Source organism: Rutidosis leptorrhynchoides, chromosome 8 (assembly GCF_046630445.1).
Source record: "Rutidosis leptorrhynchoides isolate AG116_Rl617_1_P2 chromosome 8, CSIRO_AGI_Rlap_v1, whole genome shotgun sequence".
NCBI classification, from domain to species: Eukaryota; Viridiplantae; Streptophyta; class Magnoliopsida; order Asterales; family Asteraceae; genus Rutidosis; species Rutidosis leptorrhynchoides.
Window position 1 is genome coordinate 127,567,202 of NC_092340.1, and position 27,948 is coordinate 127,595,149.

At 33.4% G+C, this 27,948-nt stretch overlaps 1 protein-coding gene across 1 annotated transcript; it reads right to left on the minus strand.

The window, feature by feature from the left end:
* Positions 1–12,515: 12,515 nt before the first annotated feature.
* LOC139864817 (chalcone synthase-like) lies at positions 12,516–14,291 on the minus strand. Its single transcript, XM_071853388.1, has 2 exons — positions 14,102–14,291; positions 12,516–13,522 (listed from the first exon to the last, which is right to left on the minus strand). Exons 1-2 carry the CDS (start codon positions 14,286–14,288, stop codon positions 12,516–12,518), a joined length of 1,194 nt encoding a protein of 397 aa, XP_071709489.1. The 5' UTR covers positions 14,289–14,291.
* Positions 14,292–27,948: the final 13,657 nt, after the last annotated feature.

A 27,948-nucleotide genomic window follows, 5' to 3' on the forward strand; every position in this document is an offset into this window, starting at 1 on the left:
TACGGCTTTAGATGCCGGAAAGAATCTTTTAAGAAATTTCTCAACTAAAACATCCCATGTATCAATCGCCCCTTCAGGTAACGATTCTAACCAATCTTTGGCTTCTCCCTTTAAAGTCCAGGGAAATAACATGAGATAGATCTGTTCATCCTCAACTTCTCTGATTTTGAATAGAGTACAGATCCTATTAAAGGTTCAAAGATGTTCGTTTGGATCTTCTTTTGGCGTACCACTAAATTGACATTGATTAGTTACCATGTGTAGGATTTGTCTCTTGATTTCATAATCTGGTGCATTAATGTCTGGTTGAGTAATGGCGTGACCTTGGCCCGTGCATGTAGCTCTCATTCGATCTTCCATACTTAGAGGTTCTTGATTTTTCATGATTGAATTTGTTGAATCTGAATCATTAGAGGATTCTGATTTAATGGTTTCTTCCTCTACAATCTCCGGTTGAAGGATTTGTGGTTCAGGAGGAATGATTAGTGGTTCAGGATCTCTGAATTGTCCTTGAATATCCTTCGGGTTCTCAATTGTGAGGTCGGGCTCAAAAAATAGATTATCGAAAATTTGAATTGGAGTACTTGGTCGACTAGATGACGATTCTAAAGAAAAATCAATGGCGACGATATTGGCAAGATGTCTTGATCGAGTTACAGGTGGTGAACGTATGAAAGGTAATGAACGTTTTGCTCGGTGCATTCACTAAATATCTTATTAGTTATAAAAAAAATTATATAAGTTATCAAATTAATAGACTTTTCTGATTTTGCCCACGTTTCGAATAGCCAATAGATGCAGCAGGTAGCCAAGACCATTTAAATCGGAAGCCCATAACTCGCCACTAAAAAATCCAACTATTACTACGAACCAGAAAATTTTGGATGTCTATCAATTTAACCGCTTAAAATAATTTTTCGTCGAAATTTAAAGAAAATTCTATGTCCTAGAAACTAGAGCATCGAGAAATAAGAAAGAAACAGAGTGCGTCGAAAAAACGTCGAAAAATAAAAGGTCGAAAAACAAAAATAAGAAAGTAGAGCGTCGGAACTTAAAAGTCTAAAAACTAAATATTAAAAGTTGCGTCTAAAGGAATTAAAGCTTAAAAGGAATTCTATATCCAAAACGGCAATAACTTAAATAGGCACTAAAATCTCTTAAATACTAAAGCGATAAGTGACGTCGTAACATTCTAAAGCATCTAAATCTTAATCTAAAGAAAAAGCACTTAAGGGATTTTACGGCAAAGCCTAAAAATCTAGAAATGTAAAATACTACGGCAATAACTAAGTTTAAAACTAATTACGAACGATAAAAATACAAATTACAAATAAAAAGATAAAAATATACAATTTATAAAAAGAGACAAAAAAATGATAAAATTACTTATTTTTATAAAAATATTATTTTTATATTATTATTTTATAAAAGTATTAATTTATATATTAATAAAACTAATTAACACTTAAAATACAAAATTAAATAAAACTAAAACTAATTATTAAATAACTAAACCCTAATTAGGTTTAATGATAATAATAATTAATAATACTCCGTAATTAATGCTGTACGAGGATCAGGTCAGGCGTGTCAGACCTTTCCATGCGGTCGCATGACCTTAATACTCCATTCTCATGCGATCACATGAGAAGCAGGTTCAGATCAATGCAGGTTCAAATTTTGCAGGCTCAGATTTTTTTTTTTTAAAATTTTAATAACCTATTTTTGATATTAATTTATATAAAGTATTATATGACTTTACTTAAAAAAAATTACTTATTAGTTTTTATAACTAAAAAAAATATAGATATATATACTTTTTTTATATTTTTGTATTTTTATATTTAAAACTTATATAAATATATTTTTACAAAAATAACTTACTTTTTTATAGCGTTCCACTTCGGCGTTGAGTGTTCCCCGGCAGCTGCGCCAAAAATACTTGATATGTGCGAGGTGTAGTATGTAATACTATTAATTTTACTACGAAATACTATTAAATACAAGTACAATTTTACACAAGTTATTTATTTATTTATAGAATGGGATATACCTAAACCTTGCTTCAACACTTATAGGCAGTGTACCTAATCGTAGAGTAGTGTAGTTTTTAGTAAGTCCGGTTCGTTCCACAGGGAGCTAGCTGAGTTTAACGCTATATATATTTTAAATTATATTTGTATAAATATATATATATATATATATATATATATATATACATATATATATATATATATATATATATATATATATACATACATATATATATATATATATATATATATATATATATATATATATATATATATATATATATAAGTATTATTATTATTATTATAAAAAGGGGTTTTACCGTTTAATGACCGGTTTATCGATTTTATGTCTTAAATCACAATTAAAACCTAATGTAAAATATTAAATATAAATTATAAATATAACTTAATTTAAAGCGTAAAGTAAATGATGATAAATAAAAGTACAATAATTAAAAGTACGATAATTTAAAGTACGATAAATAAAACGACGGTAAATAAAACTGCGAAGAGATATAAATTAAAGGAATTATGCTTATTTAAACTTCCATAATCATGATGTTTGACTTGTTGATTTTAATTTATTACCATGGGTTAATTGTCCTTTGTCCTGGATTATTCGATATGTCCATCTGATTTTGTCCATAATAGTCCATCGGTCATAATTATAAAGTTCGAGAGTCTTCGCCAAATTAACCTTATACCCGAAGTCAAATATTCCAACTAATTGGGGATTTAAACTGTAACAAGGTCTTAATACTTTGTTTAATGAGTACACCAGGTTATCGACTGCGTGTAATCCAAGGTTTTAATACTTTGTTAACAATTACACCAATTACCCTTGAATGTAATCCACCCATGTTTTAATGAGTCCAGTGACTATTAATCCATCCCCGTGTCCGGTCAAATGAATAATTATTAGTATTTATAGATATCCCGCCCACCGTACCCAGTCAAGCGTATGTGGTTGTATATAAACACGTCAAATTATAAATCTCTATATTAAATCAACGAGATATCATTTAATTAATATAAAGCCCATTAATAGCCCATAGTCCAATTTCCACAAGTGTCGGTCTTTTGTTCAAACCCCAATTATGATCCAAAGCCCAATAACCCCGTCTTAATATTTATTCCAACATCACGATTACTTCGGCTTAAATAAGCATAATAATAATTTAGTTACGAGACATTAATTTAAAAAGGTTGAACATAACTTACAATGAGTATTAATAGCGTAGTGTTACACGGACAGAATTTCAACTTACAAACTTAAAACATTCGCCACTATAACCTTATTATTATTAACTTAATATTAAAATTATAATTATAATTAAAATATAAATATATATTGAGAGAGTGAGAGATAAGATTGAAATAAGGTGTACTCAAACTCGTCGAATAATCTGGCTATTTATAGCACCTGACCAACAATTCTCTCCCATGCGATCGCATTGATATTGGTCTTGCTGGCCATGTGATCGCATGGCTTCCCTGGCCAGCTCCCAATGATTTGTTTTCTAGTTTGCCGACGATTTTTAATAATATAATATAATATAATATAATATAATATAATATATATAATTTTATATAATTATATATATATTATATTATATTCATGTGTATAGTTGACTTGTAATTTAAGGCCCGTTGCGTCGCGCGTTGATAGTTGGTTATGTCCTGGTTCCGGATTTTCGAACGTCCTTTCGTACGATTAGATATCTTGCACTTGCATTTTGCGGCTTGTACTCTTGTAATTTTTGGACGTTTCTCAGCAATAATTTGAACCACTTGGATTGTACTTTGTACTTTTTAGCTTTTTGGTCGTTTGTGTCTTCAAATCATCGAATCTGTCTTTTGTCTTCACCTTTTATTATTTAAACGAATATCACTTGTAAATAGAACAATTGCAACTAAAAGCTTGTCTTTCTTGAAGGATAATGCTATGAAATATATGTTCGTTTTTAGCATTATCAGGTACTAAACTATATTGTGACGTTAAACTAACTACTTACCCAGCATCATAGGATTGATCAGGTCCTAATACTATGTTATAGCCACGTGTGTAAATATAAAGGGTAGTCCGTAAATTAGACTTCTAAACCCAACAAGGTTTCAGCATAACAACAGTATAAGTTTCATATAAAATATTCAACATATAAAACAATTATAACGGATAGATGAATGCATAAGATGAAAGCAACTTAAAATAACAAAACCATATCATTATTTTAAGGAAAGTGTTCACCGTTTACAAATGAAGTCTTAACCGTTACAAGTGTTGACATTTTCTAGACCGCTCATAGTACAATCTCCGACGTTCGCCTTTAGGTACTAATTTTCCTCTAAAGGTGATAAAGCCTTAAAAGCATATAGCTTTTAGATATAGAAACTAAATTGTAGTGAGAGAGTGAAAAGAGAAGTGTGTCCAAATAGGCACACAAATGGCCTTTAAATAGAGTTCTTCTGACCCTGGCAGATCGTGTGGTGCACCCTGGCAGGCAGTGTGGTGCCCCCTGGCGGGTCGTGCACACAGGCCGTGTGCACTGCCAAACCGGGCTCACAGGTCGTATTCCACAAATCATGGCAGGCCGTGTGCGTGGCCCGTATTGGCAGGCCGTATGGCTCTAATTTTCAGCTTCCGATATCGTTTTCTTGGTTTCCAATGTCGTAACTTGACTTTCACCGTTTTCGCTCTAGATTCTTCGTTTTAAGTCCGTTTTCTTTGATTTTTCTTGCATCATCTTCGTTATTACTCGATCTATCAAATAAAAAAACAAACGCTTATTTCTTTGAAAAATTTAATTACTTTATTGTTTTAGGACTTAATATCAGAAGTAAAAACGTGGTTTTTTAGCTGATATCATCACTTCTCTTGTAAAATTATAAAGATTGAGATTAGACTCTGATGAGAGTATTCTGTAAGACTTATTGGTTCCTATGTAATTATTTAATCTAATCTAACAAGCTAACAGATTATAAATAAAAGTTACTCTCTCTATTTTAATTTAATTGTTTATAAACAAAAAATACACATTTTTAGAGTAATTATTACACCATACTCTTCTTTTACATTACAATTTTATCAAATTTTTTTACTTATTTTCTTTTATCTTACATTCATATATTAAAGTAAAAAGTAACTTTATATATTTATTTTTATCTATTTATGAAAGTTAAAAATTAATTTAGAACATCTAAAAAACTATTGTGCTATAAATAAGAGACGGAAGGAATAAGAAACTTTAACTACTACTTGAATTGAAATAACTTGATAGCTTTTTATATTATAGTACCTCATAAATTTGTTTAATCAATCGAGTCAACAACACGCGTCGATTTATTGGCGACTTGACTATAAATTAGAGCCTAAATCGAATTCCAGGCAGGATTTAAAATTCATGAAAATTTGATTATAACATTTTCATGGCGTCTCAATTTCTATTTTTTATATTTAATTTATATTTTTCAAAATGTTTCCTACTTATAGGCCGGAGGTCCTTTTGGAAGCAATCTCTCTATCCATAGAACATTGAGAGGGATGACTTTCTCTACTCTTTGGAGTGTTTCACTTCGGATAAAGAAATGACTTGTCTTTATTCTAGGATAGGGGAATGAATTGTCTACATCTCACCTCCCCATACCTCGCATATGCGGGATTGAGTTTTTTTTTTGTTGTTGTTGTTGGTTTAATTGTTTTTTGAGCGGCTTCAAAATATTATTAAAATAAAACTCGCAAAAAATTAGAAATTACAAAGACAAATAATTATTTTGAATTCAAACATTCCAATTAATGAAGGCTTTTTTTTACATGTACCCGATTACTAATCAAACGTAGATAAAACAATAGAATCGTTCATGTGACTTTTCTTGAATTTATAAGACCCCTTGTATCGATCAATCAACAACGGCGTGGGAGGGTGATGTGGAACCCAGCGCCGCCCCTCTCCGCCGTATCGAGGCGTTGCTGAGGCCAAAAACTGGGGCGTGGGTGGGGCACCAACGGGTCTAGCGACGGAGTGGGTGAGGTTTGGTGATACACGTGGCCGTTGGTGGTTGGTGGGAGTCAATGTTTGAGCCGTTGCAAAATCAAACGGATAAATATATATCCGTTGCAAATTTAATGAATTTTAATAATAAATAATTTATATTTACTTATATATATATATATAAACACCACTACACTCTTCACAAACACACTTCTTCTACACTTATCCTACAATTCATATTTTTTTTTATAAAAAAAATGTCTAATCCAAACACTCAATTCAATTTGCAAGATGATAATGAAGATCCCCGAACACCACTTAACCAAACCGATCCGTTTTCAAATCTTATGGTGTTCGGTCGAACAAATACTCCCGGATTAGCATCCCCACCACTCCAAACACCTAGTCCTCAACAAATTGCCAATATGTCTAGAAATATATTCGGGTTCAATCAACCATTAGTTCCGCTAAATTTTGAACAACAACAACAATGGGCTCTTTTTCAACAACAACAACAACAACAACTTTATCAAATGCGTTCGCAAGAAACATCGACCCAACAAATTCCAATCCAACGAATGCAATTGCGAGATGAAGAATCACAAGAACAACAACTTCAAGTTCGTCAATCTCAAACCCGGGAAACGCGAAAACACCGCAAAAAAGATAAAGGTTATTATATAATTATAAATTATTATGATTATTAGCTACTGTTTATTATTATTATTATTATTATTATTATTATTATTATTATTATTATTATTATTATTATTATTATTATTATTATTATATTTATTTATATATATATATATATATATATATATATATATATATATTAGCTACTGTTAGTATATATTTATATAAATTTATATTTATTATTATTATTGTTTTTATTAATAATATGTTTATAAAATTATATAGGGAAAGTGGTGGAAGGTACGTCGAGGAAACAAAAAATGTGGTCACAACAAGAGATTTTGTGGTTGGCGAAATGTTTTTGTGATGCTTCGGAGAATCCAATTGTTGGTCGATCACAAAAGCAAAAAAGTTTTTGGGGCACGGTTATGGAAAAGTTTAATGAAAATGTAGAAGGTTGGGTACGTCATGAAGATTCGCTATCTTCAAAATTGAGAGATGTCAACAAGGCGTGTATGGAGTTTTTGCCTATCTTTAACGATATAAAGGATCATTGGCAAAGTGGAGCTAATGACGATGACGTTTACCACTCTGCGGAGCAATCATATTCTAGTCAATATGATAAACAATTTCCTCATAAGGAAGCATTTTTTTTCTTGAAAACACATCCAAAGTGGAATGTTCCTAATGATCCGGTTGCAAGAGTTCAAAAACCTGTTGTCGATGTTGACGAGGTAAGGGAAAGTCAAGGAGACCCGGTACGACTTTCTCAAGACTTTGAGGCGGAGTTATTTGGGGATGTACCAATGACACGTCCAATGGGACGTGATAAAGCAAAGAAAGCCCAATAGAAATCGGCTTCTTCGGACGCAGGAGCGTCATCTCGTGGTCGGAGTTCGAGTTCGTCAAGGGTGGACGAATATTTGGGGCAAATGGTCGTGGACAAGAAAAGTGCGATTGATAAATTTAATGAATTTTGTACTATGCAAACCGCACTTACACAATTTGATGTGTTGGGGAAATCTTCTAGAGATTTTGAGGACCCGGAGGACGTGATTCGTCTTCAAAATTTTAAAAAGATGATTCGTGGCAAATTGAAGGATGACTTGAACATTGACAACATCCCGAACACCGATTAGTTTATGTTTGTTCGTCTTTAGTTTATGAATTTAATTTATGTACCTTTTTTTTAACTATTTAATTATGTATTTTTTTTTATTTGTTAAGATGTCATTTTAATTATTCAAATTATGTTACATTTTTTTTCTACTTATTTAAATAAAACAAATCATTAAAAAACAACAAAAAATAAAAATTAAACGCCACGTCAGCATTCCACTAACCCACCCACACCACCAACCCACACCACCACTACTCCACACAACTAACCCACACGTTCTAGTCATCAAAAAAGCTCAAAAAGCAACACACGCCCCCAACCCACCCACACCACCACTACAAATAGTCTAAGAGTTAAAAGTGATTACATTCCGTATCTCTACCTAAAGGTTGACCGACATAATAGTATTAATTATTACATACTACTTCAACACATACATCAATCAAAACAACCACTCAAATACTTATGTTAGAATGGTAAATAAATCACAAGCAGAATAAATATGAAAATGAATAAATAAAAACATGCTTGGAATAATAAATAAACAATTGCTTGGATTAAAATCTGAGATAGTGTTTATACAAATATCTGACAGTCTAGCACACTTTCTATGTTACCTCTTTAATTACTAATCAATATGATTAGTAATCATTTACATATAAAAAAAGTGTGTAGAATAAGAGAATGGAATGAAGTGTGTGCTGTGTATGGTTGTCTAAGGGCCTGTTTATTTAGGCATTAATGAAGCTTAATGTCTTGGAGAGATTATTCGGTCACTAGCCTATCTTGTTTACTTGTGACTTAATTTCCAGCTCAACTGACCAGACACCTTTCTGCAGTCATTCAAAAAAGTAGTGTTGTTCCCATCTAGCTCTTATATTTCCACTGTTACCCCACCATCTCATATTCTCTCCTATCTCTCTCATTTCTTTTTCTTTTTTTCAATCATCAATTCAATCTCAAAAACAATTCAAAGGAAAAAAGCAATTGATTTTTACCAAAGACAACAGTCGATTGTTTCAACAGCTAAAAACGCTATTGAAATTGATTACATGGAAACGGCTCCAAACACCCACACAATCACCTACAAAAAAGAAGCAAACAATAATAACACAAAAAATTACATAAACAGGTCATAATTATGAATCAAAGGATGTTGAACCAAACCCAGTTCTTGAGGTTACTTAAGGTTGATTTTAGTTACGGCATCATCAGGTCAGGTGGGTTAATTGGTCGAACATACTGGTAAAACATGTAAGGGTGGGTTAAAAGAGTAAAGCAGATAACAGCTTCGATGGCCACCGCTTGTGTCTCTGTCAACCACCAGCAGCGGCTTTGACGACCACCGCCAGTGTTTGTGGCGATTGCTATCATTGACCGCTACCCTACCGACCTCAACAAGTTCAAATTGATGGTCGTTTCGAGTTGAATGTCGATTCTAATTGAACTGAAACTATTTTTTGAATTGAAATTAGTTTAGATAATCAATAATCAATATGATTGCTAGATTGTAGTAGCTGATGGTGACAGTGAAAGGCTTTTGTGACGGTGATGCTTGTTTAAAAGGATACTTTTTTTAATGTCAATGAAAAATATACAATTCTAATCATAAGGTTAAAATTGTTATTTACTTCATTCAGTCAATTCATTCGGTACAAAAAGTAAACAATAAATTTAATTCTTTTCTTACTGCATATAACCCTTCATTACCCATACTGCCATATATATCCATATAGAACTTAATGGAGAAAAAAGTAAACAAGCCCTAAATATATAGGAGTCCAAGTCTTCAAAATTGCATCCTAAATCCTCTTGAAAGTTACATAACTGGTCTATGCTTTTCCACTTCGATTTTAGAATTTTAGAAGTTAGAAACACACTCGTTCTGCAAACACAGAATAAAAATACATTCTTGGTCAGATCAGGCAAGGATTTTTCGTTTTGGACCCGGATCCAGGTCAGTTTGGGGTCGAATTTGAGTGATACTTCTGGATCCATGTGTGTACTCATCCAGATACCATGAAGGGTACCGGATCTGGGATCCTTTCTTCGTTTTTCGTTTGGATCCAAGAGGCCTGATCTGAGTACCAGGCAGGGTGGGTGCTAAATGCTTCAAACCGGTCAGATTTTGCCTTCGGGTGCCGTTTTGTGGGTACTGGAACCGGGTATGTCCAGGGGTGTGTATCTCTATCATTCACTGCTTCGGTTCTGATTTCTTTGTTATAGCTTTTTTTTCTTCGAGTCTTGCACCATCGTTTTCGCTTTTCAAAGATCTTAAAATGAACTAATAAAAGCTATTATTTTGTTTAAAATAGGAGAGATAACAAGAGTAAAAACTAGAATTTTATGTGTTACCGAAGGAGTTATCATATCTTAACTAAATGTTCGTTCAGAAGAGTCAAACACATTGCATAAAAATCTAGTGCGATTGATGTCAAATCACCAAGAAAATAATCAAGAAAAGAAAAAGGTGTAAAGTCACCTCAAAAGAGTTTAAAGATACCCGTTAAGAGGCTTCTGTCTAAGTTAGGTCAGAGGTCGTCGTCCCGAACAACAGTAGGGTTACTGAAAAACCTTGTAAAGGTTTCCCTTATAAACGGGTAGAAATCCTCCTGAGCTTCAAAGACAAACTTAGACGGGAACTCTAGGTGAACAATATCATGTGATTGTTCCACCAAGTCCAATAGGTGGGCATTTTAGTGAACATTATTCATCAAATCCCATATCGATGATCTCGATAAATATCAAGCTAGCATGCCTGAATACGTTCAATATTCCCATTGTACATAATGTGGAGTTAATCAAAAGTCATGAATCACCGGTGATACATGGTATAGTACTTGGAATTGCCAAGAATGCGGATATTCCGATAATTCAGACCGATAAAAAATATTGTGTCAGGGGCCACTCCCGGTTAGAGACTCATGAGACTATAATCACGGACGCGGCTAGTTTTACCCCGGTCTGAAACTCGTATAAAAATTTTGATGATTGCGAGGTTGACCTTAGAGAATGAATCTTGTGCAAAATGTTGATCCCAGGGAGGTTAACCCTGGAGAATGAAACTTGTATATGATGTCTTTTTTGTCTCTTGTCCATCACGCCTCTTTTATCCCAAAGTGATTTTGTTAGGGCATGATACTTGCACCGTGTCACAGTTCTAAAATCAAAGATTTGCTGTTGATGACAAATTTCAATACCTTAAGTCACATGGGACTACATACATGAACTTCTTTTCAATTGTTCATCATATTCTAGATCATAAATTCTAGATCATAAGAATAAATGGCTTAGAACATTTGATTGTAGTGCCGCTTTCCTAAAACATAAGGAAATAATGTAGTTGGCACATTGTTATTACACTTGTACTTTTCATTTTTCATTATATTGTCACTCATAGTTTGATATTCGATCCACTGTAATGACTAAAAAAAGAGAACTTCATTATATGGTAACTTCGTATTTTTAATTTGGTGTATCCACCGACTGTAATGATGATCATAGCACACACAATCCTCATGCGGGAGAGAATGATTAATGGTTGACATATGATAGAGACAAACAAGAGCTTCAAATTATCAAAGTTACACGAAACAAGTGAGATACACCAACGAAGGACTCTTGAACATTTCAGTTCAAGACTTGAGGTTCAAAGAATTCACTACTTAAGCTTCAAAAATTTACTACTAAAATTTACTACTTGCTCACTACTTAAGCTTCCACAATAAATCAATCAAAGTAGTGAAAAAACCAACGTCTGATTGAGGGGGAGCAAAGTAAAGATGAGTTTCTTAAGATTTTTCGAAAGCTGAAGATTATTAATCACATCATTTATATAGGGGGAGGTTGTTAGGAATATTACTCCTAATGATTAAGAGGCTAAAGATTTGTGATTGATATTGTGATCAATTAGTTTTGCTTATTGGTTAAGCTTAATTGTAAGATTGGTGAAATTAGGTATGAATACCACGACACCATGTAGAAACCAGAAGCCTTGCTAATTTCGCACATAGAAAAATACCTAGCAAGCACATACATCCACAATTTCTCTCTCAAACTCATTGAAAATAATAGATCTTAACTTGCGACATACTTGATCCATATCGATTGTTGAAGAAAGCCGTTGATATCTTAGTTTGATTGAATCTATTGGCTATGAATTGTATAGATTAAGAACTATACAAAGCTCATAAATTAATACATATTCATTTGATATGAGTTTGTTTATAGGTCAGTGCATCATTCATCTTCATCCAACGTCACCTTCATATCTTGCACCTACTGTATTATAAACGTTATGAATTGAAGCTAGTTTGTGTTAAACCGTGTGATATATTGAAATGATTTTGCTGCGTATAATTGACAAACGAGTATGATATAAATAGCCAGCTAGGCTATAAACCTAATCGACTAGAATAATAAGCCCTTATAGAACAGTCTAACAATAAAACATGTGGACTAAGCATAACCGTCTAACAATAAGTATTATAAATTAATTATAATCGATCAAAGATCATAGATAATTCCACTTGAGGTATAAAATACCACACAAATCATTACATATATTGACAACATATAACACGTATACAAATTAAATATAATAAAAATTTAAACCACAATATAACTATGCTTTATTTAGTATAGCAATAACAATATCAATAGGATTAGTAAAATAATAACGATAATGATGATGATAATAAGGTTAATAGTAAAAGTCGTCTCCACAAACATGATCAATCATGCAATTGATCCGGTAGCTGGAAAGCTATGAAGTACAACCGTCTCAACTGTCAAACCAGGACCGAACCCAAACAAAACGCCCCAGTCTAAACCTTCACCTGTGGTTGTAGCACCCTCTTCGGCCGACTTATTTACGATCTCATCAAGGATGAACAACACACAAGCACTCGATAAGTTTCCATATTCACTTAGGATGTGTCTAGTGGCTCTTAACTTCTCCTTATTTAGACCAACTTGGCGCTCTATTCGATCTAGTATCGCTGGACCACCAGGGTGAGCGCTCCAGAAGATAGAGTTCCAATCGCTTATACCAATTGGAGAAAACGCCTTTGCCAACGCGCTCTCAATGTTCGTGGCGATCAATTCAGGCACCGCTTTAGAGAGTTCCAACATTAGCCCCGCATCGGTCAAATTTCCTCTCATAACCTTCCCTGAATCAGGTACAACCGTTTGAAAAGCAGCCGCTATTTCAAACAAAGGTCGTTCTGTTGCCAAGTCAGGGTCTGAACCTACAATAACCGCAGCCGCTCCGTCCCCAAACAAAGCTTGTTGAACCAGTGATCCGATATAGTTTTCGTCTGGTCCACGGAACGTGACAAGTGTAATCTCGGAGCAAACAACAAGAATACGAGCGTGTTTGTTGTTTTCCGCGATATCTTTTGCTAGACGAAGAACCGTGCCACCAGCGTAACATCCTTGTTGGTAAACCATGTAACGTTGGACTGAATTATCCATGCCAAGGAGTTGTGTTAGTCTGTAATCCGCACCGGGCATATCGGTCCCAGAGATGCAACAAAAGATGACATGAGTGATGTCAGATATGGGTCGGCCCCACACTTTAAGGGCTTTCAGGGCTGCTTCTTTACCTAACTTCGGGATTTCTTCTATCGCCTTGTTAATGCGGGCATCAAGAGACGTTGCCATGTGTTCGCAAATGCTTGGGTTCTCTTCCAGAAAATCTTCAGTTAGAATAAAATGTCGTTTTCTTATAGTACTACCGGTACCTGCATGCAAATAAATTTCATAAAACCTAATCATGCATGCAACATCCACTTATATATGTAAACGAATAATTTTGTTATATATATATATCAAATTCTTGAAAAATTGATCTGTGTTGATCGTTGTGTCCAAGATGTATACTGTTACATGTTTGTAACTATAAAACTTTGGATCAAACACGCATGTGATCTAACACGTGACAATCAACAAGTTTATTAATCCCATATCATATCAAGTAAAAAAAAAAAGTTTATTAATTCCATATATCCGTTCCAAAATTTAGTAAAATATGTTGGATTTAAACAGACAGGTTGGATGAATATCAAGTTTGTCCTTGTATTCTATTTAAAATAAGTCTAACTAAAATATTTTATGAAATAAATGATTGTCAGTAATTTGGAGAGTCGTTTAATGGTTTATTTTATGAAATTATAAAACTAGGCAATTTTTTAAGATAAACATTAGAATGATGGACAATAAAATTGGAACGATGGAAGTAAATATGTTCAAATTGATCGTGAATGTTGATATATACTGTATAAAACAAAAAGCAAAAAGTAAGAGTAATAAAAGGGACATACATATGCGCTTAAATTTATCTTTGAGAGCAACCATGTGGTCGCTATTAGTAACCCGAAAATAGTAATCCGGATAATCAGACTGTAAGATGGAATTGAGAGGAGTTGCAGTCCCGATTGCGAAGATTGTGGCTGGTCCTTCTGCCCGTTGAGTCTGTCGGAGTTTGGCTATATCATATGACGACGCCATTGTTTTAACTCTGGTCTACAATATAAATATATAAATGGTACGTTTTGATCGGTAGAATATTAATTGTACGGTGTATATATGTAATAGAAGAATAAGTGATTGTGCAGATTATGTTAAAGTGTTTATATAGGGGGAGAGGTTGATTAAAATTTTTGATATATTAGTTTTATTTTTAGTATTTATTAACTAAACAGTTTTGTTTTAAAATGTCTACACAGATGAAATTTGAGAACTTCTAAGCGTGCTATTCTCATAAATTCAACACTGGAATTTACATTTAAGCTAGGTTTACACATCAGAATGTTTTTCGTGTTATAAACGTGTTACTGAGATTAGGTGAAATGTTCAAGAAAGATAAACTAGTTTTAAAAGTTCACTCATCATGGGAACTAGGTTTGAGATATTTTGTACCATTTTATATAACCTATGTGGTTTATAAGACCACAAGTAGTGTAGCGTGATTGAGCCTTTTTTACTTTCATCACGCTCTCATCACGTCACTATAGGACGTGATGGAAGAAAAATGTTGTTGGCGTTATGAGAGTTAATTTCACGGAAGAAATCTGAGGCGTGACCAAAATTCCAACCAATCAAGATTTAGATATATATATATTTATAGTTTAATTAAATTAATAAAAATAATATAATAACTAAAAATGTGGGATCAATTACCTCATCACACGACTATCAACCCATACCACTATAAACTGCATCACGTCATTACATTTGTCAAATCAGCACTATACCCTACAAAAACACTCATTACACCCCATCACCACTAATAATGGTCTAAGTGATAATGTTATATATACAATAGAAAATGAGTTTATGAAATTCAATTTTAAAGGTTCAATTAATAAAGTATTATTCGTTTTTCAATTTATTATTAGATTTCTGTAGGGATGGATTAATGTCTAACCACCATTTTAAGAATAAGTATATATATAAGCGAATAACAAATTCTGAGTTACAAAGTTTTTTTTTTTTTTTTTTTTTTTTTTTTTTTGGTAAGTAAGGAAACCCTCCTATAAACGAGCACATTAGCTCCCCCATAGAAGGTAAAACCTCGGGTAATCAAGCCTCCCGAGCGCGAGACCTGGTACCGGGTGAATTGCGTATTATGCACACCCTCTAGATACACTCCATTTTTGAACAATTTGACATAACCAATGATTTAACCCGGGTGTGTAAAATTTAAATTCTGAACGAACATTTAGCTACAAAGTTAACATTAAGTAGTTGAATGATAATATTTTCAGCATGTTAACATTATATTAGAATTTTATTTCACACGTTAACATTCATTTTATATATAATATGTAATATGTATTCATTTTATATATAATATGTAATATGTATTGGTCAAAATTGCGTTTTTGTTTATCTTCAAAAATTGTGTTTTACGATAAATTCTTCCACATATTTTATATTGTTGTTAGTCTACTAGTATATAACCCGCATTTTTTGCGAAACGTAAACATAAGTTAGTATTAAATTGATTCTATAGTTAAAAGATATGTATACGAATAAACGTACACATGAAGTTAAAATTTAACAATGTTGTATAGTCATTGTATTTGTATATTATATAAAATGACACGTAAAATAAACTATGAAAGTAATTTGAATCCTAACTAAATATTACTTCCTTCGTTCCTATTTAATTGTCAAGTATTCTATTTCGAAATATTTCAAATTAATTGTTAGCTTATATAAATAGATAAGAAAAATATGATAAAGTTCCTTTATAACCTTATTTTATGCATGTGAGAAAAAATATATATTAATAATATGGGGTAAAAATGGAAAGTAAAAAAGAAGTATAGTGTAATAATGAAATTTATTAAACTATGTGTTTTTTTAATCTGTGACAAATAATATGGAACACAGAGAGTAGTACATAAAGTCGTATGTCTGTAAAAGTAGCCTTTTATAAAAGCTTTGATGATCGTCATTTATATTAAGCGTGTAAACCATAAGAACCAACCATACATTGTCATTAAGTGTGTTTAGGGATGACACTAGCCGCGATAGATCCCAAACAACGACCCGCACACAATATTTTTTCTTTACCAATTCAGGTCCGTGTACTTGTCAACGACTAATTGTTTTTTTCCCGCACCCATATGCTGCGGATAATAACCCACAAATTATATTATAAATTTATACATTTTATTTTAACTAATTAAAAAGCTAACATAACAACAAAAACTAAAAAAATATATGATAATGATCAACATTATAAGTATAATAATTAATAATGTGTAATTAACTATATGTACGTGGGTTACCAGGTATGCCTGCGGGTTGTTCAAACAGGTATTCATGACCCGCACACAACCCGAATAATATTTTTTTACCTAACCTATACTTGTATAAATATTTTTCATTATTATATATCATTGATATTAACCATTAATTTAATTGTATATAAAAATTAATATATTTTAAAATTGATAATAATAATAATAATAATAATAATAATAATAATAATAATAATAGTAATAAAATATAATAATAATAACAATGAATAAATAAATTAGTTGTGAACATAATCAATTACCTTATCAATTTTTATTATTCATCTGAAATTAAAATACATTATCTAATAAGTATAATTATAAAAATAATATATTAAATAACAAATATAAAATAGAATATACTATATAAACTTTGAGTTAGTTCCTAACTCTTGGAATATAACTATTATTATTAAACATCTAAAGATAAACTTTATAAGTATCTTTGAGGAATTTAGATATACATAAATTGTATTGTAATTACATATAATCATTGTAGTCGTTTGGACATCTTCATCCACTATTTTTCACAAATCATTGATTTAATTTTGATCTAATAGTGAAGATTTAATTTGGTAAATTATTTAATACTCTATATTAATGTTGATTACCTAATAAAAGTTATCTTATTATACAAAAAATATAGATTGAATATAGATAAATAGATATACATAATATAATGTTATATAATACTTTTAATTATTATATTATATTTTATATTATACGAGTACAATGTTAGGAAACTAAATATTTTTTTTTTCATATTAATATACTTAGGCAGAGGCTCGGTTATTATTTTCTGTGATGCAATCAATAAAAATTCAGAAAGCTATTCTGGGATTTCATATGGTGCAGTGGGAAAATGAAACAAGGGAAAGGGAATGTTAAATGAAAAATGTTATGCATTCCCAAAGAAGGAGGAGGTCTGGGAATCAAGCGTCTCAGAATGTGGAACATTGCGATTGTGACGCCCCGTACAAAACCATCGTGTACGGATCATCAACAACAGGATCATTACAAGGTCAAACACTATATGCTGTTTGAAAACCAGTTTAGCATTCATGAAAATTATAGTGTTTTACAAAAGATAACGTGCTTCCTATGAATAGAAGCATAAACATAAGTACGTGACCCAAAGGTCGTTACAAAACCATTGTTTGAAAATAACGTAAGCTACGAATGCAAAAGAAAAGTTCCATGATTGAGACATCTCTAAGTAGTGCAGCGGTAGTCTAAGACAGCAAGTCTGTAACATCAAGACAGGAAGTCTAACAGCGGAAGCAACAATGTCTAAGCACCTGAGAAATACACGCTTAAAAAGTCAACACGAATGTTGGTGAGCTATAGTTTGTTGGTAATCAGTAATGTAATGTAGGCCACGAGATTTCAGTGCTTCATCCAGCAGTTTAAATCAGTAATTCAAATCAGTACGATAAAGTATATGTTTATCCGTGGGCACCCGGTAACTAACTTAACGTAATAATACCCCCTAAAAGTACACTTGGCGAGTGCGTATGTTCACGAAGTATTAAACACCCGTTAAATGCTAGCGCGACTAGCCCGAGTGGGGATGTCAAACCCTATGGATCCATATCTAAGATTCGCGTTCACCGGTTCAAAGACCAATGACTAAACGTTAACGAGCTAAGGGGAAAGTTTATGCCGTTGTATAACCCACACATATATAAAGTTTAAGTACTCGTGCCTAGTATGTAAAACGTAAAACGCGCATGTAATCTCAGTCCCAAAATAGTTAAAGTAAAAAAAAGAGATGCTATAACTCACAATGAAAAGTAGTTAAGTTGATTCGAGATAAGTAAGCAAGTAGTTGGTCCGAAAGGTCCTCAACCTAAGTCAAAAGTTACTAAGTCAGTAAATCGTCTCAAAGGTTTAAAAGTATGTGAATTAGGTCTTAAGTATCATCATCATTCATCATAATTCAAAAAGGGTAAAGTAAGTTTCAATCAAGAATAGAGATCGAAACAAAGGCTGACTTTGATCAGCTGCTACGACCCCTACGAAAATCGAAAAGATGCGTAATCAGTGGCTAGAGCTCCGTATGTGAGTCCACTAGTTGCTAACCAAAATTCAGAACAAACTCGTCTTCGTTTGACCATGGCGATGGTTTAAGTGCGAGTAGGTCGGAAATTTCAGCACAACATTAAAAGGGTGTAGTGACTTTCGGAAGGCTATAAATCCTAAACCGTAAATCGGATGAAGACGAGTCTTAAACGAAAAGTCATCTACTCGAACCTAAAAATATGGAAATTAACTTTTCCAGTAGCCTATGTTACTTATCAGTTCCAGAAAACAGTAAGTAAAGTGTTCTGGTGGGTTCTTGGTGCTAGATGCTCATCACGGTTCTCATCCTTGATGCTTATAGCTTCAAGTGTACAACTCATTGATGTTTTTGCATCATCTTAACCAAGGTTTAACCATCATAAAACTAGTGTATGTCTAAGATAAATAGCACAACTCATTTAAGGGTTGTAAGTAGGTTGATGAACCAAAGTTACATCAAGATATTAGATCCGATACATACATGAGTTCTAATAATAATATTAAGCTATAAACTTGAAAGTAAACTAAATAAGCAAGATCTTAAGTTGTAGAACTTAGATCTTAGCAAGATCTTAAAGATCCTAGACTAGAAAGTCTAGATATAGTGTTCTTAAGTTAGATCCTAAGTTATATAACTTGGATCATCACTTTAATAAAACCATAAGTTATGAAACTTAGATTTTTATCTTGTAAAATGTATATAAGCTCATAAGCTCTTGTTTTAAACAAATTTGGAAGACCATAAGTTATAGAAACTTAGATCCAACATAAGTTTATGAAGTTATAACTAGAAAGTTATACTTCTATGTTCTTGAACTTATAAAGTTTAACTTTAGTTTCAAGAATTATGAGAACAAGTTTAACTAGTAATACTTGACCAAAGTAATAATTAAAATACTTACAAAAGAAAGAAATAAACTAAAGTTACAAATATTATGTTCATGTTTGTTTCATACTTAAGAAGATTCAAGTCAAGCTTGGATCTTAAGAAAACAAACTTTAAGTCTACAAAACATGAACACAAGTAAGCTCTCAAGGCTTATGAGTTTTAGATCTTTAGAACATTTAAATGTAGAACCATAAGTTATAGAAACTTAGATCCTTGTTCTTGGTTCTTCATCAAACAAAGATGGAAGTAACAAGATTACATGAAGATACAAGCTAGATAACTTGATCTTTAACAACAACAAACAACAAGTAACAAAACAAGAAGAAATGATGATGATAGATGTCGATTTTAATGGAAGAAAAAGAAAGAAAATAAAGCTTTGTTACTTACAAGTTTGAGAGAAAAAGATGAGATAAAAGAGTAGTAAGTAAGTTGTGTGTGTAAAAATGAGTGGAATACTAGTAAATAAGTAACAAAAAAAGAAAAGTGAACTCTCCTCCCTAGCCAAGCATGCCCACGATTTTGATGGTCCAAAAAGGAAAAGTCAAAACTCAACTTTCAAGTGTGGGAGGATGGGGAAAGCTAGGAAGAGTAATAAGTTAAATGCATGAAAAGTTCATGCTAGCATGCTTGTGACAACTTTATCTCCAACTTAACTTAATTAATCCTTGTTTAACCTTAATGTATCATTAGCATAATAGTGGGCTTACTTGTAGTCCATTAAGAAAAGTAGGGTGGGCTTCCAAGTAAGTATGCAACAATTTAGTAACAAGCCCAAGTAATTAACTACTTACATTAGTTAATTAAAATAATTAATAATAATTAATTATGAATGTAAATAATATTCGAAATATTATTCGTGAAAAGCGTGTGTCACAAAGACAAGTCGGGACATGGAAAGTCAAATAAGGTGTTAAGTCCATTAAGGTAACCAGTAAGCATTAGTAAACACTAAGCTTAATTAAATAAGCCCTTAAGCCAAGTAATTGTTATAATAAATAACAATCAAGTTTACGCAGTCATAATATTCCAATTACGACAAAAGTTTAACGTGTACCAAGTATGTATCTCGTTTAAAACGATAAGTGACATCAACGGTCGTAAAAGTATTCGGGGATCAAGTTAAGTGATTACACACTTAATAGCACGTTGTAAGATATTACCGAGAGTAATTAATCATGATTAAAGATCCCAGAGCATAAGCTAGCTCAGTACGCACAAATACGCAGTTTCGTGAAAGCACAAAGCACAAAAGCAAGTCGAAAAAGCCGGGTCGTTACATTACCCACCTGTTAAAGAGAATTTCATCCCGAAATTTTGAGGAGTGACCAACAATGGTACCGTATTTGAGTAAGAAGGAGCGTATCAAAGTTCTGTGAGACTCGTGGCTCAGAAGTGAGTTATTTACCTTGAAAAGTACTTCGGCGTATGAAAGTAAGAATAGGTATATGCCATTAATTAAGTCTCTTGTCCGAAGAGGTCAACAAATTGATTTCGTTTCTGATTAACATGAGTATGTCATCTGAATATATATCCACAAAAAGAAAGATGGTGTTTTTAGCCTTACAGGCATCTTCAGTAAGCTGGATGCGTGAAATGCATCATGTATGTTTCTAAATTCATCTAAAACATCGAGCGCTTATGTCGTAATACAAAGCTGACAAGTAGAATGGAAAACATGGTGATCACAACCATGCGATTTGATGTCTGGATAGTGTTAGCCACGGATTTTACTAACCCCTTGATTTCGGAAGGAGGCCATAGGCATAAAGAATCCGATATTTAAGAACGTTTCATTTGAATAAATGAGTTGAAATTTTTGCTGGAAGTGACTATTCAGACTTATATACAATGCAATCTATAATTATTTATAGTGTCTTCAGGACGGTCTGAACGAACAACGAAAGATATCACCCAGTTTAACATACAGTGTGTGAACTTATCCTTGGATGGAATGAAAACACAGTTTCATAATGTAACTTTATCCTTTCAGTTACATGTTGAAGTTAGGGTTAACGTTAACTAGGACAACAGACAGTTGCAACCAACGAAGGAAGAAATATAAAGAGTATCCACATCAGTGTCGTAAGTGTTTTAAGCAGTCCCCTCCCAAAAGGGATAACAAGATTCATAGGTTCTCAAAGTATCTTACATTATATTTCCGAAAGAGAATCGCACGAAAGGTGTGATCTTTAAACGAGAGTAAACTCTTCGAGCGGTTCGTTTTGAATTTATCCGTGTACTTAAGGGGATATGCGGATGAGAAGATACGTGAACCCTTAGTCCTAAAGAACGGTTTAATCCAAGTGAAAAGAATCTCCAAAAATGATTCTTGTATCTCAACATACTGATTCGTAGAGATGAGGTTTACGAGGGTGTTGCAATTTTCCGTGGAGTGTTGAGAACAGAAACCCACCTAGTGCATTTCCTACAATAGGGTGACCACTGAGTGTACCTTAGAAAACTGATTTATTGGCCCGCGTTTTTGTCATGTCTAACCTTAAAAGGAACATTTTATGGGTACAAAGATTTTCTAACAAATTTTATAAAACTGCCATCCAAAGTGGCTCAAGAGTTTTTGACAAAGATCTTAATAGTAAGCTTCATCCCTAACGGAGGGCGAGAAGAAGCGTGATCCATACATGGTGTAGTCTAACACGAAAACCTTTAATAAAATCAACCAAGGGAGTTTTGAAAAGCCTTTAATATTTGATGTGCCAACGTAAATGGAACAAAGTTCCTAGTAAATTTTAAAAGTAGGTACAACGTGTACCTTTTTGCACAAAACTATTTGACTTAAGTTGAATAACTCGATAAAGGAGCGATTTTTAAATAATTTGAAGATATAACTTAGTATGTACTAACCAAAATAAGTAAAGGTAAATTTATTAACTTAATTATATACATATATATACGATTTTATAAATCGCATAAGTGACAGAAAAATTTTATTATTTTCATTTGTCCATAAATCTCGTGAGGACCGCACGAATAATCAACGTGTAAAAATCAACGCGTAAAAATTTTGATAAACATAGCTTTATTATTTCAGAGGTTGCGATTTGAAAAAGATTGAGTGGAAAATCTTTGAATCATCGGGTGACAAGTTACTAGGTAATGAAAACTAATGAATTAAATGTAGTTTTGATAATTATCAGGACATAAGTCTTTGGGCTAAAAATGTTCACGTGCGAAGCCGTTGCTATAAAGTGAGGTATGAAGGATAGGGCATGAGAACGAGAAGTTAATCGCTTCTTGACTTTGCAAAATGCCAAACAGGTTATGACTAATAATAAAGTTGGAATACTGATGGTGTTAATATCACTAAATGAGAGTTTTTTGGAATAAGTCAGGACTTAGAGTCATGTAAGAAAGAGCATTGTTCCAACAGATGTAGCGAATAAGATCCATGGGGTAATGCAATAATTTTGAATGGTTTAAGTGTTAGTGGATGCCCGAAGGCCTTGCATGACGTGGTAGTAAGTCCCTTCATCACATACACAAGAATCTCTCGATTTTGACGGTCGTAAATTCTTTATGATGACTTGGATACGGATAAGCAACGAAAAACTTTATATAACAAGCAACGAAATTTTTTTTTTTTAATAGAAATTGTTTAAGGTGACAATGTAAGAAAAGAAATGAAGTTCTTAGTAAACTAGGGTTATGTACAACCCGTACCATTTAAAGTAAAACATCTTTTGAACAAAAGATTTGATTTGTAAAAGTGAAAGTAAAATTTCACATGTATTTGTCAAAAATAAGCAATCATTTACTTTCTTTTATATAACATATGTGGTTTCAAAATTTGCACGAATGGCAAACAAATTAAATTTTACCTTTATAAAACCTCGAGAGGATCGCACAGTAAAATAGTATGTGAAAAATTTTGGCAAACAAATTTTTTTTTTTTTTCATATTTCTGAGGTCACAAGTTGGAAAAATATTGATGAGGGTTGAGTAAAAGATCTTTGAAAATTTTCGAGTGAGCAAGAAATGTCACGAGGTAATGAAAACTATTGAATTCAAATGTGGTTAATGACTATTAGTAGTGCATAAGTTCTTCGACCAAAAGTGCTTAAGTGTGGAGCTGTTGCTTATAAGTGAGGTATGAATGGAGAGTATGAGGATGAGAATTAACCACCCTTTGGTTTTTGAAAAATTTTAAACTGGTATGACCAATATCGAAGTAAGAAGGATGATGGTGTAATTATCGTCCAACAAGAAATCTCTCGGAATAAGTTAGGATTTAGAGTCGCGTAAGAATGAGTATCAAATAAGATTCTTAAGTAGTCTTTAATATAGAATTTGAATCACTGAAGTGACGGGATACAATCTCCTTTATGTATCATTGTGCAAGTTTGTCCATTGTATCGGTTTCTCTCATGGCTAGAAAGTGAGTAGATTTGGTGAGATGGTCAATAATTACCCAGATGATGTCCTAACCGCCTACCGTTTTCAGTAGCTTCGTGATGAAATCCATTGTTATTCCTTCCCACTTCCATTGTGGGATTTCGGGTTGTTGAAGTAACCCAGGTGGCTTTTGGCTCACCATTCTCGAGAGGTATACGAAAAATCTTCTCACTATAAATAACTTTCGCTTTCATCCTTGAAAGCCAGTTTGTTCCAACTATTTCATCAAAGCTTCCTAACTTGATGAGTGTTAGGTAATTCTTAAGGTTCATTCCAATCAAATCTTATTATACTATTGCAAAAAATTCTATCAACCTTTACAAATATCATTTGTTTGTGCGTAGGTAACTAATCCTTTTCAACTACTACATTAAAACTTCCAAGTTTTGTTAATATGAGGTCATCTCCAAATGACCCACCTGTTAATTTTAAGGTACTACCTTAAATTATTCCTCTATCTCTGCCAGCTGACCATTTACTTGTCCTATAGAATACTTAACCCTCATGGTTGTTAATGGCTTATTATTCATAATGCTAAGGTTCTTTGATATAAGGTTTCTATCGTTCTGGTATTAAACAACTCTGAAACAATAAAACGTTGTGAAGAAACATACCCTAGCTAAAATCATGATTCCATGCGAGTCTCCATAACGATTGCTTTACCGTAGGTAAGTTTAAAGTTTTTCCTATATGGGAACTTTTTCCTTAAATGTCCAGGGTGTCGATATCTATAACAAATTTTCGGGTTATCAATTCTGCAATCAAGGCCCTTCCGGTACAGTATCTGGGCTACGTGGTTATTCCTTCCCTACTTTTAACAGACTATAATACGTATGCTCAAGTGATCCCTGCCAAAAATTTTCCCTGGATCACCTTATATTCCTCGGGTAGTAACATTGGAATTTCTGCATGATTTACCTCAATATAATCACGCTGGCCTGGCATCAGTATATTGTTCTAAATCGTACGTTCATTCCAATATCATTCCATATGGTCAATGTAACGTGATCACTCCCAGTTATACTCAACTTCATCTAACGGTGCTTTATCTATGCCATCTCAAAACAGAATCTACATAATTAATCTCACAGTTTCTTGATGTGGGTGTGTAGGTTCCGTAGGTCATGCATCAATGTCTAAAAGTCCCGAAATTTCTTCAAAATGTCTGGGTTCAGGTAATGTCGTTAGGTTCCTTTCTAGAAGTTCAATCTGGGTCTCGTGTCGAGTTGTTCGTGTAGCAAGTAGTGATACGATATGTCTCGAGGCAACTCCCAAGTCTTTGGGTATGGCTGAGCATCTGTAGAAGGCACTCTGACCTTGTGAAAGGAGATGTCCTCCTGACTTCTCCAATGTCCAAGAGTGTTTGGGACAGGATATGTGTCAACTGAACAACCTTCTATTGTTCATACGTTGTACGTGGATAATTAGAGTGAGCTCGGGGTGCGGTTACTCCGACAAGTCCTCCAATATCTCCTCCTCTGAGGATCAACTTTAGTGGGCGCTAAATCCGAGGGGTACTCCTTCTAGATTGCGTGAAGTAATTTTTCGATCTCTGGAACGGTGGAACAGTAGTAACAGGTGGATTACGCTACTAGTTCTTAGGGTTAGATGAGTGGGAGAGTAGTTCAGAAAAACATCTGAACTGGGAAGGATAAGTTCTCCTAGTCGGTACAGCGAATAGCAGACATGTAGCAAGAGCGTAATCAGGCATATCAACTACAGCAGCCTAGATCGTCTACAGCAGTACGTAGCATGGCAATAGTAATAGTATTATACCGAAGTAACAAAAAGCAGATAGTAGTATGCAGTAGCGAGAATAAGCAAAAGCATACAGCGAGTTTACATAGCAGTAAAAGGAAACGGAAGCATGCAACAAGTTCATACAGCAGTAGAAGTAAGTAGTGGCATGCAGTAGTAGTAAGCAGTAACATGCACTAATATAACACAGTAGCATGCAGTAGGTTCCGCAGAAGCAAGTAAACGAGCAAGTTGTAGATTAGTCCTATTAGCGAATCCTACTCGACTCGGTCAAGACTCACTAATGCAACCTAATTCCCTACAACCAATGCTCTGATACCAAATGTGACGCCCCGTACAAAACCATCGTGTACGGATCATCAACAACAGGATCATTACAAGGTCAAACACTATATGTTGTTTGAAAACCAGTTTAGCATTCATGAAAATTATAGCGTTTTACAAAAGATAACGTGCTTCCTATGAATAGAAGCATAAACAAAAGTACGTGACCCAAAGGTCGTTACAAAGCCATTGTTTGAAAATAACGTAAGCTACGAATGCAAAAGAAAAGTTCCATGATTGAGACATCTCTAAGTAGTGCAGCGGTAGTCTAAGACAGCAAGTCTGTAACACCAAGACAGTAAGTCTAACAGCGTAAGCAACAATGTCTAAGCACCTGAGAAATACACGCTTAAAAAGTCAACACGAATGTTGGTGAGCTATAGTTTGTTGGTAATCAGTAATGTAATGTAGGCCACGAGATTTCAGTGCTTCATCCAGCAGTTTAAATCAGTAATTCAAATCAGTATGATAAAGTATATGTTTATCCGTGGGCACCCGGTAACTAACTTAACGTAATAATACCCCCTAAAAGTACACTTGGCGAGTGCGTATGTTCACGAAGTATTAAACACCCGTTAAATGCTAGCGCGACTAGCCCGAGTGGGGATGTCAAACACTATGGATCCATATCTAAGATTCGCATTCACCGGTTCAAAGACCAATGACTAAATGTTACCGAGCTAAGGGGAAAGTTTATGCCATTGTATAACCCACACATATATAATGTTTAAGTACTCGTTCCTAGTATGTAAAACGTAAAACGCGCATGTAATCTCAGTCCCAAAATAGTTAAAGTAAAAAGGGATGCTATAACTCACAGTGAAAAGTAGTTAAGTTGATTCGAGATAAGTAAGTAAGTAGTTGGTCTGAAAGGTCCTCAACCTAAGTCAAAAGTTACTAAGTCAGTAAATCGTCCCAAAGGTTTAAAAGTATGTAAATTAGGTCTTAAGTATCATCATCATTCATCATAATTCAAAAAGGGTAAAGTAAGTTTCAATCAAGAATAGAGATCGAAACAAAGGCTGATTTTGATCAGCTGCTACGACCCCTACATAAATCAAAAAGACGCGTAATCAGTGGCTAGGGCTCCGTATGTGAGTCCAATAGTTGCTGACCAAAATTCAGAACCAAACTCGTCTTCGTTTGACCGTGGCGACGGTTTAATAGCGAGTAGGTCGGAAATTTCAGCACAACGTTAAAAGGGTGTAGTGACTTTCGGAAGGCTATAAATCCTAAACCGTAAATCGGATGAAGACGAGTCTTAAATGAAAAGTCATTTAATCAAACCGAACAATCTGGAAATTAACTTTTCCAGTAGGCCAGGTTATTAATCAGTTCTAGAAAATAGTAAGTAAAGTGTTCTGGTGGGTTCTTGGTGCTTGATGCTCATCACGGTTCTCATCCTTGATGCTTGTAGCTTCAAGTGTACAACTCGTTGATGTTTTGGCATCATCTTAACTAAGGTTTGACCATCATAATACTAGTGTATGTCTAACATAAGTAGCACAACTCATTTAAAGGTTGTAAGTAGGTTGATGAACCAAAGTTACATCAAGATCTTAGATCCGACACATACATGAGTTCTAATAATAATATTAAGCTATAAACTTGAATGTAAACTAAATAAGCAAGATCTTAAGTTGTAGAACTTAGATCTTAGCTAGATCTTAAAGAGCCTAGACTAGAAAGTCTAGATCTAGAGTTCTTAAGTTAGATCCTAAGTTATATAACTTGGATCAGAACTTTAATAAAACCATAAGTTATGAAACTTAGATTTTTATCTTGTAAAATGTATATAAGCTCATAAGCTCTTGTTTTAAACAAATTTGGAAGACCATAAGTTATAGAAACTTAGATCCAACATAAGTTTATGAAGTTATAACTAGAAAGTTATACTTCCATGTTCTTGAACTTA

What these genes read in the sequence shown, in the direction of transcription:
- LOC139864817 (XM_071853388.1), bottom strand. Translation starts at nt 14,288, where the DNA reads ATGGCGTCGTCATATGATATAGCCAAACTCCGACAGACTCAACGGGCA. An exon ending in AGATAAATTTAAGCGCATAT is followed by an intron (nt 13,523 to 14,101) that starts GTATGTCCCTTT and finishes ATTTGCATGCAG; the next exon opens with GTACCGGTAGTACTATAAGA.